Source organism: Phoxinus phoxinus, assembly GCF_949152265.1.
Source record: "Phoxinus phoxinus genome assembly, chromosome: 2".
Lineage (NCBI taxonomy): Eukaryota > Metazoa > Chordata > Actinopteri > Cypriniformes > Leuciscidae > Phoxinus > Phoxinus phoxinus.
Window position 1 is genome coordinate 4,224,522 of NC_136877.1, and position 15,509 is coordinate 4,240,030.

At 39.1% G+C, this 15,509-nt stretch overlaps 1 protein-coding gene across 3 annotated transcripts in view; it reads left to right on the forward strand.

The window, feature by feature from the left end:
- The first annotated feature begins 6,472 nt into the window (after positions 1 to 6,472).
- Positions 6,473 to 15,509, forward strand: part of LOC306991045 (globoside alpha-1,3-N-acetylgalactosaminyltransferase 1-like) — a 46,338-nt gene continuing 37,301 nt past the window's right edge. For 2 of the 3 annotated variants that reach the window (XM_079598482.1, XM_079598486.1), the window contains exon 1: positions 6,497 to 6,714. In XM_079598482.1, the coding sequence (XP_079454608.1) occupies positions 6,653 to 6,714 (62 nt within the window). In that variant the 5' untranslated portion in view covers positions 6,497 to 6,652. Of the gene's footprint in view, positions 6,715 to 15,509 lie in introns of all 3 variants that reach the window. The other variant, XM_079598484.1, reaches the window with a different exon arrangement.

Sequence of the window (15,509 nt, forward strand, 5' to 3'; positions counted from 1 at the left end):
ATCATATGCGTACATATTAGACGCGTTGCTTTCAGGTCTTAAAGAGACAGTAGCCCTAATAGTAAACACGATGCCGCTTGTCCTTAAAGGGATTGTTCACCCCCAAAAAAAACATTTTGTCATTCTTTACTCACTCTAATGTTGTTCCAAACCTGTATTAATTTATTTATTGTGCTGAACACAAAAGAAGATATTTTGAAGAATGTGGGTAACCAGACAGTTGCTGGTCCCCATTGACTTCCATAGGAAATAAATATAGAAGTCACTGGTCCATCAACTGTTTGGTTACCCACATTCTTCAAAATAACTTCAACAGAAGAAAGAAACTTATTCAGGTTTAAAACAACTTGAGAGAGTAAATGATGACAATTAAAAATGTGGGGAGAACTATCCATTTAATGTTAATAAAACAACAAAACACAGAGGACATCACACACTGCTCTTGACTGAGAACTTTAATAGTAACTTTAATAAGAATCAATGTATAATTTATACAGTCAAGTCCATTTTTGGCTTTGACTTTGACTGAACATTTGCTCTCACTTTGCGGAAATATCGGGATATATATCATATATCGATATTCAGCCTAAATATATCGGGATATGACTTTTGGTCCATATCGCCCAGCTCTACAGCGTGGCTACTTATTATCCAGCGCTCTAGTCGGCTCTATCTGATATCAATAGAGTTGCCTATACAGTTTTATCGGTAGATGCTAAGAGACATTTATTTATATATTGCCTGTTTGCAAACTTATTTTTGTTCTTTGATGGCACATTTTCCTGACCTTTTTGCTCCCCCCTGTGCTTTACAGCTTTACAGGGGGTATGGCTTATGTAAATGAGATGTAAATGAGCCCTATTGTCAGGGGTGCACATAACTGGTACGCATGCGCGACAAAAATCAGGAATGCGTAATGCCACATGTGTTACTACGCGCCTTTGCGTACTGTTGCCAAAATGCAACCTAGGCAGTGTTAATTTAATTTTTTCACAGATGAAAACGAGACTATAACTAAATAAAAACCTTGTTTTAAATGACGACCACTATGACGAATAAAAACTAGACGAAAATGTAAGGGAGGGACGATTGGGGAAGTGATCCAGTCAGAAATTTGCGTTTGTGGAAGATGCGCACATTTGAATTGTAACGTGCTGATCTACCGAGTCGGCATGCGCTTCATGCATGTCTCAAATAGTTAAAAAATGTAAACGTCTGGGAGAAAGAGAAGAGCAGACATATGGATAGATCTGAATAAGAGTGACGACGTGAAAGACAGCTTTATTCGGTATGTTTTTCTGTGCGAACACACACACACGACCCGAAGCGTGCAGCCCCGCTCATAGACACAGCGCGCTGCGCGTAAGGACTGAATCGAGTTCTCTTTCGCGTCTGAATGGACAAATACACACAACATTATGTCTAAATGTCCGTTTTGGAGAGTATTCACGTAAACACAGTCGGTTATGTCTTTACAGAACGTACCGTGCATCAGTGCAATTGGATCTGCACACTCTTAAAGTGACAGTGCGTAATAAACCTAATGCCTTCTGTACACTTAATATTGATCAAACAACAAAGTAAAAGGAGAACGGCTTGACACCACCGCTTCATGTGATGTGTAATTGGACTGTGTAGATGATATCAAGAGATGGATGACAAATAATTTTTTGCAGCTAAATGATTTTTTGCAGCTTTAATTTTAGGTTGTCCGGCAGATTCCTCTCCTGCTCTGAAAGGCCAGTTAGGTCCTCTCTCAACAAATGTGCGCAAACAAATCAAAAACCTGGGAGTGATCTTTGACTCTTCACTATTTTTTGATAAACAAATTAGTGCTGTTATTAGAGGAAGCTTTTTCCATTTAAGATCGATTGCAAAGTTGAAGAACATTCTTTCAAGCAAAGACTTCGAAGTTGCAATTCATGCATTTGTAACATCACAATTAGACTATTGCAACTCTCTTTATTGTGGTCTTCCTCAGTCTTCACTATCTCGTTTACAAAATGCAGCTGCAAGACTTTTAACTGGGACTAGGAAGAGGGATCATATTTCTCCTGTTTTGGCATCCCTTCACTGGCTTCCTATTAAGTTTCGAGTTGATTTTAAGATCCTTATGTTTGTTTATAAGGCATTGTCTGGCTGTGCACCAAGATATATTTGTGATCTTATTGTGCCATACTGTCCTGCTAGGGCACTTAGATCTTCAAATCACTTGCTTTTAAATGTGTCACGAAGTCGCTACAAATTAAAGGGTGATCGGGCCTTTTCTGTGGCTGGACCCAAGCTTTGGAATGCTCTGCCTTATCATGTGAGGTCTGCTCCTTCATTGGACATTTTTAAATCTACTCTGAAAACATATTTTTATTCTTTAGCTTTCGGAAACTTGTAATTGTTGTTCTAGTGTAGTCCTGTTATGCACTATGTACAGTACTTTGGATCAATTTGCATTGTGTTAAAAGTGCTTTATAAATAAAGTTTGTTGTTGTTGATGTTTTAAATGTTGAATGTTTTTATTGTTTCAGCGTGTTTATTAATCTCCCATTTCTGTTAATATACATTAGTCATTGCATGCTATAACCTTAAACCCTGATGATCAATTATGTGACTTGTTTAACATCAACCCAGTTATTTTTGTATGATCAACTCTGGAAATATTCCTTCATTCAAAAAACATAATTTGATCTAAGACTGGAGATTGCACAGGAAAGTAAAGTGAGTGAGTGAAAGCAATTGGGACATTGCTTAATTTGGATAATCTTTACTCTTATTGGTGTCGTGCTACAGACCTAATTTAAATATTATGCAGGAAACAGAAATCCGATCGTTTATCCAGATACAGAGGCTACTTATATGAACAAATGTAAACGCGCGGTGTCCTGATTGGCTAATGATCCGATCTGCTTAATTAAAGCTTCAGTAGGTAACTTCTGAAAAAATATTTGGTAACACTTTATAATAACTGCATGCTATTAATCATTAGTTAAGCATCACTAAACAGTTAATTCATCATTTATAAAGCATTAATAGACATTAATAAGCAGTTTATAAATCCAGTTATAAATGCTTTGTTCTTGATTTTAAAGCATATCTATAATGTGTTTATTAATTGTATTTTCATGCTTTATTAATGATCAATTTATAATTTCTAAATGAAGTATAGCATTATTTACAATCCAGTTACATTATTTACCATTATTTACAAACTAGGTATTTGTCATTGATTAATAAGCTCACTTAGAAAGTGTAAGTAAATGTAGTAAATGCAGGGAGTTATAAAGCATTTAGTAGTGGTCAGTTAACTATTTTTGTGAGCTCATCTAAAGTGAGGACTAGTTATGCCTTGTAAAGCATTTATAAAGGAGATTTAAAGGCTGTTAAATATGTTTATGTTCTGTATCACTGTGTTTGTTTCCTTTTTCTGTTTAGAAAATCAATGAGCCTTTAAATCTCCTTTATAAATGCTTCACAAGGCATGACTAGTCCTCACTTTAGATGAGCTCACAAAAATAGTTAACTGACAACTACTAAATGCTTTATAACGCCCTGCATTTACTACATTTACTTACACTTTCTAAGTGAGCTTATTAATCAATGACAAATACCTAGTTTGTAAATAATGGTAAATAATGTAACTGGTTTGTAAATAATGCTATACTTCATTTAGAAATTATAAATTGATCATTAATAAAGCATGAAAATACAATTAATAAACACATTATAGATATGCTTTAAAATCAAGAACAAAGCATTTATAACTGGCTTTATAAACTGCTTATTAATGTCTATTAATGCTTTATAAATGACAAATTAACTGTTTACTGATGCTTGACTAATGATTAATAGCGTGCAGTTATTAAATTATTTTTTTTACATATTTGTTAAAACTGTCATTATGTCCTGACAGTAGAATATGAGACAGATAATCTGTGAATAAATCAAGCTCCTCTGGCTCCTCCCAGTGGTCCTATTGCCATTTGCAGAAATGCACCGCTCCCGCCAGAAACAACCAATCAGAGCCAGGAGGAATGTCTTAGCACTGTCAATCAAGCTCGTGTACGCGCTGATCACACCCCTCTCTTGCACAGCGCGTACCGTCGTTCAAAATGAAGATTGCTGGTGTGCCGCAGCTGTGCTAATGGCGGACAAACAACCAAAACTGCCAATTTCTCGAGTGGCACCTGCTCATACAACAAAGACGGGTAAACGTAAAAAGACCGATGACGATAGACAAGCGAAAAAGAAAGAATTAGACAGAGCCGAAATAAAACGAAGGTAAACATCGGAGCGGCTTTTCAGAGGTGGAGGGAGCTAACATGTGTCCTGAAAGGATAAAAAACCGATGCAGAGTTAGCCACATTTCTGCTTGACAAGTATCCCTGCTTGATTTGTTTCATTTTATAAGAACTACACACTGTGTGGGTGAATTCCTCGTCGGAGCCCATTGACTCGGTGTCAAGCTGCAAAACCTGCTAATTCACTGGCTTGTCATGTTGCTGAAATAATGTACTAGCAAACCTTATCTAGCATTACATATCGCTAGAATAATTACTTACATACTGTAACGTTAGTTACTGTTATATTATTTTACTAGCTATTTATAACGTATAGAAAGAGTGCAACGTTATAAAGTTCAACGAGCCCAAAAGGGCCCACGTCAACCACAGGCTCAGCTCCCTCCTACTTTCACTCGCTCCTACGAGTCTACATCCCTACCAGAAGCCTGCGATCGGTCAATGAGCGACGACTCGTGGTACCATCACAGAGAGCCACAAAATCACTCTCCAGAACATTCTCATTCACGGTTCCTTGCTGGTGGAATGATCTCCCTACCCTCATCCGGAATGCAGAATCCCTAACCACATTCAAAAGACAACTGAAAACTCATCTCTTCCGTGAGCACTTGACATAAAAAAATTAATAAAATAAAAACTTAAATTCTCCCTTGTTTGGCTTATGCTACTCTGAGCAATGCCTGAACTTTGTATTTGTATTGACTCGCTTGCTGTAGTCCTTTGGATAAAAGCGTCTGCTAAATGACTAAATCTAAATCAAAAGTTACATTACATCTATTGCAAAATACCTAATGATTTGAGGACCAAGTTTGTAGTCAAAGTATGGCCAGGCCATAGTCAATGTAAAGCATATTGTTGATGTTGCCTCATCAGCAACGACGACGACTCGGCATACAGAGATGAGGTACATCAACTCATCAATTGGTGTGACACTGATTTATTTACATTAAGATGTAAATTGTTAAAGGAAATAACTGTGGACTTCAGGAAAAATCACAGGCCACACACACCCCTCACCATCAATGGCAGCGCTGTGGAATCAGTGAAAAGCATCAAGTTCCTGGGGGTGCACATCACTGATGACCTATCATGGTCTACCAATATCACCTCCCTTGTCAAGAAAGCTCAGCAACGCCTCCACTTCCTACGCAGGATGAGAAGAGCCAACCTCCCCCCACTGGCACTCACTACTTTCTACAGGGGTGCCATTGAGAGCTTCCTCACCAGCAGTCTCTCAGTCTGGTATGGTAGCTGCTCTGCTGCTGACCGGAAAGCTCTACAGAGGCTGGTGGAGTCAGCTGAGAAGATCACCAGATCAGCCCAATCACCCATCCAATACATATACCCATCCCACTGCCACAAAAGAGTCACCAACATCATCAAAGATCCCACCCACCCCACATATAAACTGTTCACCCTTCTACCATCTGGCAAGCGCTACAGCAGTATGTGTTGCAGGACTACCAGACTCAGCGATAGCTTTTTCCCACAAGCCATCAGACTGCTCAACTCACTCATGAAAACTGGATTACAACACCCCCCTCCCCTTCCCCCCCACAACCCACACACACAAAGACCTGTGAGACTGTGGGGAAAGGCAGTATTTTGCAATGGTTGCAAAATACTCGTACATATGCCAATATCCTCTTGCATAAGAATGAAACAAGTTTACAAAAATGTATTTCCATGCTGCTATTTGCACTTTGCTATACTGCACCTTTTATGCACTGCAGTGAAATTAACCTGACTATATTTTGAAACTCTGTGATAGTCTGGTAACTGTCACTGTAGGCCATATGCTATGTTGATATGTCTATCTGTTGAATATCTATTTTGTACTTGTTTAGTGGTGTCCTATGTTAACTGTATATCTAGTTTATACTTAGTATGTGTCAAGTTTTGTTTTAATATTGCACATTGGAGTATGGGAGAAATGCAATTTCAGTCTGCTGCGTAATGTACTGTTGCATGGTTTGATTGACAATAAAGTTGACTTGAACTTGATGTTTCGTCCCTACCAGTGAATGTGCATAACAGTATACTGTTTATCCGCCGTCATCGGTGGTTCTGCTAAGTAAGTGCTTACTAGCCTGGAGGCTTACTAGCCTTACTTCACGGAGGAGCTGTGGAGGGAGGGCTGTAGCGCATCAGAGAGCAAGGGGGAGTGACCTGTAAGTTGTGCTTGTTCAAATTTTCAGGCTTTTGTATGTCAACATTTTCTAAACTCCCTACTGCAGCTTTAATGCCAAGTGTAAACAGCAACACGCTTCTCTCATTATCACTCTCTTGCTTGCTTTCTCTGTGGGACGTTCAGTTCTTCAAGTGAATAAGGACACAAAACCTAATATCCTACAGGAATAATGAAACTCCTTCAAAATGTTAGTACCTTTCTTTTCGTGTTGGCTGGCCTCTCAATAACTGGGTACGTAGTTACTACTTTGTCATTTGTAGCTGGCTTCCTGTTACCGTTAGTGTTAGGATCTTAAATGAATAAACTACAACATATCAGTAATGGACCTGTTTAGGAGTTAAAGTGTCATTTTAATTTGGACTGATAAAAAAACTTTTCACATGGTATAGCCTAATTATTAACAGCAGTCTTTGTGGACTAAACTGTGGATAACCAGGGATAAATCATCGGTTTTAATATTTTAAAATGCATACAATTATTTAAAATAATTACAAACTATTATACTTTGCTTAGTTTATATACACAAAAAGGATGTATAATAATGTATAATTTTTGGCCCTTGGTCCGGACCAAATGAACCGAACTACAGATGTGAAAACACTCTAAATTATCATTACATATTTCCCTTTAAAAATACATATCATTAAAATAATCATACAACTATATATATTTTTAAATAGTTAAAGGTCTATTTTTTCTCAGAGCCTTAAGCATGTTTTTTTTTTTTTTTTTTTTTTTTTACAACATTAAGATGTTTGAGAAAATGTTAGGGATTAGCTGCACACATTTTAGATAAATGTAGTCTTGGTACCCTACTAATACCAAACTTTTGAACAGTAGTGTAGGCTATTATTATATCAAAACCAGCACAAGCACACTTTGCAATCAAAATATATATAGCCTATATTTTTTAATTGCTACATTATTTTGTAATGTAATTTGGCCAGTAGGCCATGTATATTTGTAAATATATATATATATATATATATATATTGTTAACATCAAATTGGTTGCTTATTCTATTCCATAAAATAATGTTAAATATTTTTCTCATGTACCAAAGCAACATATTCATGCTTGTGTGTGGTCTTAAATTATTTGGCTTTAAATAAACAAGAATTTAAGAACAATCACACCATGATATATTTTTTAAAAATGTTAGTCCACAAATAGCCTACATTTATGATAAAACAAATTTAATGCAGGACTGCGCAAACAAATTTAATGCAGGACTGAATGTAGGCTAATTGTTAAATAACCATTTAACAGTGATAATAATGTATCATTACTGCTTAACATGGAAAATTCAGCATTTAAAGCGTGCCATAAGGTACGGTTGTATAATACCAATACGGTAAACAAACAATGTTCATATGAAGGCTATGAAAACAAACATAGTGAATAACCAAATCACATTACATTCTAACATTGTAACATTACAATCTAAAAACAAAATAATGCGGTAACGCTTTAGATTACAGCCCGGAAAGTACTGCGTAATTAAAACGAAATTACAGTGTAACTTTCGGTAATTACAGTGTACCTATAAAGTACGTACGTGTAAGTATAGGGGAACAATGTAACGTTTTGGAATAAAGGGGTAATAACCAGGAAAAATATATATATATTTAGGCAAATTATTTATACTGTAAGTATTTTAGAACTAGGGGGTACTTATACTATAATACAATCTTACTTTTGGGGGCAATTTAGCGAGTAGGCTACATACACTGCACCTTTTTGTAATAATAGTGTATACAAATACATAAAGGCTTTTTTAAAATTACGGGGTAGCCTATATATCAGTGCATTTATAAAGTAGGGTAATTTGTTTTTATTGCAAAGGTGCACTGATTAAGTTGTTTCAAGGCAAGTAAAATATTGCAACTTTTTTTTTTAAATGCTGGGGAAATATACTCTTGTTTCATGTAGTTACAAGTATGACATTGCGGGCCGTAAATTAAAGTGGTGCTTCTTACCCTCTTGTTTCATGTATTTACAGGGTAAGTACAATAAAAACACATGTAAACACACAATCTGATATCACTTGGAAAACTTTATTTGAAAAACAACTTATTTCAAAAAAGATTTACAACATATTACACTTATTATTCTTTATTCCTTTTTTTTAAATCAACTTTTCATTTCAAATACTAAAGTCCTGACAGAAAGTATACGTTTTTGCATGGCTTCCTACTTCCTCCTCCTCCTCTTGCATGGCTTCCTCCTCTTGTTCCTCTTCTTCTTTTTCTATCATTCCACTGATTAGCCTAACCTTAAGAATGAGTCTTTTGCTATTCTGTATTATGTATTAAAAGAAAATACAGTACACCCAGAAATGTTCTCATTATTTACTCATCTTATCGCTACCGACCAACTGTCACCAGCGAGTGCATGAGAGTCGGCTTGGCTTCGTGTTTGGTGAAGCTTCACGCGTTCATTACGTTCTCGCGGGAGTTAGATGTGAAACTCGCGCGAGAACTGCCGTCTCTGTTCTTTAGTTTACTTACTTTAGTGGATTACTTTAGTTATTGCTGTATGTGCTGTTTGATGTCAACTTTTAGGAACACATGAGCTTGCATTATGCATTCACAGAGATTATATATTTTTCTAAAAAAAATTGTTTGTGTTAATCTGAAGAAGGAAATTCATATATATCTCGGATGACATGAGGGTAAAAGATGAGTAAATGGTGAGGACATTTCTGTACTGTATTTTCTTTTAACACACAGAATAGCAAGAGACATGGGATTCCTTAAGATTTATCAGTGGAAAGAAAGAAAAAGAAGAAGAGGAACAAGAGGAGGAGGAAACCAAGCAAGAGAAACAAAGTGTTGTAAATCCGTTTTGAAATAAGTTGTTTTTCAAATAAGGGTAAGAAGCACCACTTTAATTTACGGCCCGCAATGTCATACTTACACTGTAACTACATGAAACAAAAGGGTAAGAAGCACCACTTTAAATTACAGCCCGCAATGTCATACTTACCCTGTAACTACATGAAACAAAAGGGTAAGAAGCACCACTTTAAATTACAGCCCGCAATGTCATACTTACCCTGTAACTACATGAAACAAGAGGGTAAGAAGCACCACTTTAATTTACGGCCCGCAATGTCATACTTACCCTGTAACTACATGAAACAAAAGGGTAAGAAGCACCACTTTAAATTACAGCCCGCAATGTCATACTTACCCTGTAACTACATGAAACAAGAGGGTAAGAAGCACCACTTTAATTTACGGCCCGCAATGTCATACTTATCCTGTGTTGTGGCAAAAATTCATCAAACAAACATCACTGCGTAAGGGAGACTCAGAGTCAAATTATAAATTAAAAGTATTTATTCTTGCAAGAATAGGAGCAGTCTAATACACAGCTGTTACCCTGTGCAGAAGAGTGACACCCCCCCAGACAGACTGAACCAGCTTTTATCTATAAGTTTCAAGGCCTTCTCCGCAGAGCCTTCCTACCAGTAGTTTTCCATAGACTAAGCCCTCCTTCACCAAATGGCCTTCTGACATCTAGGTCAGAGGTCCTTGTTCGTCTGTTCTCTGGAGTGTCTCTCCCTTCTGCCTTCCCAAGTACATAAAAAGAATCTTCTCTCACTACAAGTGAGAGACACACATATGACATTCTTTGAATCATCTATATTTTACTAAAGATCAATGAATATCATAAAACTTCCACCACACCTGTAACTACATGAAACAAGAGTATATTTCCCCAGCATTTAAAAAAAAAAAATGCAATATTTTACTTGCCTTGAAACAACTTAATCAGTGCACCTTTGCAATAAAAACAAATTACCCTACTTTATAAATGCACTGATATATAGGCTACCCCGCAATTTGAAAAAAGCCTTTATGTATTTGTATACACTATTATTACAAAAAGGTGCAGTGTATGTAGCCTACTCGCTAAATTGCTCCCAAAAGTAAGATTGTATTACAGTATAAGTACCCCCTAGTTCTAAAATACTTACAGTATAAATAATTTGCCTAAATATATATATATTTTTCCTGGTTATTGCCCCTTTATTCCAAAACGTTACATTGTTCCCCTATATACTTACACGTACGTACTTTATAGGTACACTGTAATTACCGAAAGTTACACTGTAATTTCGTTTTAATTACGCAGTACTTTCCGGGCTGTAATCTAAAGCGTTACAGTCAGAATTATAGCACTCCTATTCTATTGTGCTCCATCTGTGTGGCGCGCATGCACACGGTGGCGCTTGTTCATGTACATGTAAGTTTAGCTTTCAGATGGCCCATCCACTCCTGACAGAAAAATTGAAATATTTGCTTGATTTTCTAACATTTACAGATGGAGAATATGTCCGTGAAATGTAAGTTATGCACTGAGAAATGTATTGGGTGTCACTACAGCTTAAAGAGTATTAGTTTTTCTCAAATGCTAAAACACATTTCACAAACGTTTCCTCCATGTTTCCTAATGTCTAAACACAACACCCTTTTCAAAACCTTCTCACTTCAAAACTCAAACTTTCACACCAAAAGAGCAGCTCGAAGCTTTCAAAAAGGTAAACACTATACACGTCATTACATACTACAGCAAAACAATTGACAACAGTGCTCAATTTGTGAGAAGGTTCTTTGTTTCATAACTGCCAATGCATATTTTTAGAAAATTTACAGTAATTGATCTTCTTAGATCTCTGCAGAGGATTAGGCATTTAGATTTGTGAGTTTCATATGAAGAGTATAAATCTATAGTAAATTCTGCATGTACACTACTGTAACACAACTCAATGCAAAACCAGAATACATTGCACACAACAGTACTCTTGAAAACATAATCAGGGTGTGAAGTTTTTATATTTACTTTATTCACACCACACAAACCACAATCACTGTGCGGCATCATGTCGCTGAGCTGCATCGGGCCACATCACCTCATCCACATCGCAGGCTATATTGTCTCTATATTGGCGGGGAGGCTTTTAATGAAAATAAAGAAATATGAGTCGATCACACCTGCACTGGAGTCTTTAAATTGGCTTCCAGTGCAGTACAGAATAAGATACAAAATGTTACTGTTTGTATATAAATCGCTAAATAATCAGGCCCCACCATATTTGGCGAATCTCTTAACTGTGTATACCCCCTCCAGAACATTACGCTCAGAGAATCAGGAACTACTGATAGTACCTAGAACAAAACGCCTTCATAAGGGTGATCGGGCGTTTGCGGTAACAGGGCCGAGACAATGGAATGAGCTGCCGTTGCCTATCAGGTCTGCAAAATCGCTTTCGATTTTTAAGCATTTGTGTAAATCACATCTGATGTCGTTAGCCTATAATGAGTAGATGTGATATTTTATATGTTATGTATTGACTGGTCTAGGTATGTCATTATTTTTATCCTTTATTGGAATCTGTAAAGCACTTTGGTTCAACCTGGGTTGTGTTTTAACAGTGCTATATAAATAAAACAAACAGAAACAGAAACAGTCTCTTGTCAGGCACCGCGGGAAAAACGCCCTGGAATGGCGAATCCCAGTGGAGGCCTTCCAAGGATGGATGTCAACACAGGCCAGCTCCATTGCCCTTAAGAGGTTTTCTCTAGTGTATGGTTGTCTGTCATAAACCTTCCATCTCCACGATGAGAAGAACTCCTCTAGGGTTCAGGAAAGGGGAGTAGGGTGGCAGACAGACATTTAAAAAGTGGTTACTGTTGGTGGTGAACCACTCTCTGATTTGGTTTGTTCTGTGGAAGCGTACATTGTCCCAAATGATCACATAAATGTGATGTGCGGGCCCAGGATGGTGTTGTTGGCGGTCCAGGAGGATGTCTTTTAGCTCCTCTAGGAAGGTGAGGAGATGTTGGGTGTTGTAAGACCCAAGGACAGCACGCCGGTGGACAAGCCCCTCCAAACCCATGGCCGCAAAAAGAGTACAATTACCCTGTTGGCCAGGAACCTCAGTGATGGCTCTTTGGCCAATGATGTTACGGCCTCTTTACCTTCATTTCTGCAGGTTGAAGCCAGCCTCATCCAGGATGAGGTACTCATGAGGTCTGGCCATTGCGTCCAACTGTAATATCCTCTGTGAAAATGTGAAAGTGCACAGGTGTTCAGAACAACAGTCAATCAGGTAGCACAGTATTGTCCAGAAGTAATATAGGCCACTGAGCAACACAGTATGTCCACTAACTGTACTGTGAACATGGATGTATACTTACTTGCATATGCTCGTAACGTAGGTCTTTGTGTCGCGCAGAGTTGCGCTCAAAGGGTTGCGCTCCCCTTGTTGGCCTATAGACCTGTTTCATCAGCATCTTTTGGCGCCGGAGAACTCGGTCTATTGTGGCCAAGCTGACATCATCAATGCTCTCAAAGATGACATTATCTGCAATGATCGGAGTCTGATGAGGTTGTTCTCACGAACCATATCCACAATGAGGGTTTCTTGTGCCACTGTAAATATGGCAACCCTCCCACCTCTATGTGGCATTCTTTCAACTCTAAAGAAAGAAACATGTTGTTAATTGATATGTTTTACAATACAGTAACAACTGATTTGAAACCAATAGACTACTTTCACAGGCTTGTAAAATTGTATTGTGACAAAGAAAGCAATAGAGTACAATACCTGTTGTGTTGTCTGAATGCCCTGATAATGGTGGACGGTGAACCTACTCAGGTTTGGATGGACTCTTAGTCCTGCTTCAGCCATTGTCATGCCATGGACAATGACATAGTCAATGACTGTTGCTCGCATCTCGTCCGTAATAATGGTGCAAGGTTGTCTTGCTCTCCCTCCTGGACCTTCTCCTCTCCCTTGTTGGCCTTCTCCTCTCCCTTGTTGGCCTTCTCCTCTCCCTTGTTGGCAGCCTTCTCCTCTCCCTTGTTGGCATCCTCCTCCTCTCCCTTGTTGGCATCCTCCTCCTCTCCCTTGTTGGCCTCCACCTCCTCTCCCTTGTTGGCCTCCTCCTCCTCTCCCTTGTTGGCCTCCTCCTCTCCCTTGTTGGCCTCCTCCCCTCCCTTGTTGGCCTGCTCCTCTCCCTTGTTGGCATCCTCCTCCTCTCCCTTGTTGGCATCCTCCTCCTCTCCCTTGTTGGCATCCTCCTCCTCTCCATTGTTGGCATCCTCCTCCTCTCCCTTGTTGGCATCCTCCTCCTCTCCCTTGTTGGCATCCTCCTCCTCTCCCTTGTTGGCCTTCTCCTCTCCCTTGTTGGCCTCCTCCTTTCTCTTGTTGGCCTTCTCCTCTCCCTTGTTGGCCTGCTCCTCTCCCTTGTTGGCCTTCTCCTCTCCCTTGTTGGCCTCCTCCTCTCTCTTGTTGGCCTTCTCCTCTCCCTTGTTGGCCTCCTTCTCCTCTCCCTTGTTGGCCTCCTTCTCCTCTCCCTTGTTGGCCTCCTTCTCCTCTCCCTTGTTGGCCTCCTTCTCCTCTCCCTTGTTGGCCTCCTTCTCCTCTCCCTTGTTGGCCTCCTTCTCCTCTCCCTTGTTGGCCTCCTTCTCCTCTCCCTTGTTGGCCTCCTTCTCCTCTTCCTTGTTGGCCTGCTCCTCTTCTTCCATGGCCAGCTCTTCTCCCTCCTCTGACTCAAATTCCTCTTCCCCTGACTCTGCCTTCATCCATTGTGTTTGTTTGGAATCTTCAGCAAACTGTGCACTCTGAACTTGCTTTTATACATGTGGTCACAGCATTAGCAACAAGTGTCTTCAATTTTGAGTCGTTGTGTGAAATGAATGACGCCAGGTGTGTTCATTGTGTTCAAATATTGCTGACTGTGGCAAGCATTTTGCATCACATGAGCTTTCATTTGAGAATATGAGCAGAGTTCTTTTGCAACTTGTGTTTTAGCAAGGAAAAATGTGTTAAATGGACTGCATTTATATAGCACTTTCACAGTCCCAATAGTGCTTTACACATTGCCTCACATTTACCCATTCATACACCGACGGTGGTGTCAGCCATGCAAGGCGCCATCCAGCTCGTCGGGAGCAGCTGGGGTTCGGTGTGTTGCTCATGGACACATCGACACTTGGTCAGGTGGAACCGGGGATTGAACCACCAACCTACCGATTTGTAGACAACCTACATGAACCACTGAGCCACTGTCGCCATGTTAAGATTTATGAGAACGGACGATTGTGTTTTGTGAATTGTGTCTTCATGTGAAATGTGTTTATGATATTGGAAAATGATGGATAGATTTAGTAAATGTGTTTAGACAACTGGTCATTTGGTTTAGAGGATTGGCTTTTGTGTTTTAGCATTTGAGAAAAACTGTAATATAGGTGTATTTGTTCCCACCAATCGCTGCACAAGTTAAGGTTACGTATGATGACGTAAGCACATTAGTGCGAGCCCTCCCGGAACCCATAGAGAATGCATTGCAGTTCGAAAAAACAAATCTTTGTATGGAAGTCTATGGGAACACTCAGGGCGATTCTCGGCCAGAGTGAAATCGCCCAAAAAGAGGCGGTACTCCACAGAACGAGACTTGACGCTTATTGGACTATATCCAGAGGCAGAACAACAGTGACGGTTAGTGTAACTCTGTGGTTAATGTGAATGGGATTGAAAAAATCCGTCCCTTTCACACACTTTGGTGGTGCTTCGCACAATCTCCCTAATGAGGAAACCGCCCCTGGTGTCACATGCATCCTTTGCAGACAATTCAGTTGACTCAGATTCAGGATTGTTTTGATTCAAGACTTGTGACTCTTTCTCAGTCTTTAACAAATCACGTCTGTTTCTTCTGAGAATTTGTCCATCATCTGTTTTCACCTGAAAAGATCTCGGAGCTACCTCTTGGATGACTACAGCTTTCTTGCTCCAGTTCTCATCATTTCTGATTCTCACAACATCATCCATCATCAATGGTTGCAAAATATTTTGCAGCTCTGTCATAGTAGAACTTCTGCTTTTCTTTCAGTTGGTTGAACTTCTGCTTCAATTTCACGTCTTCTTTTCTGTGGACCAAACGGCAATGTAGTACGAAGTTTTCAAATCATCAGCATTTCAGCTGGAGCCATACCACATTCCAATGGAGATG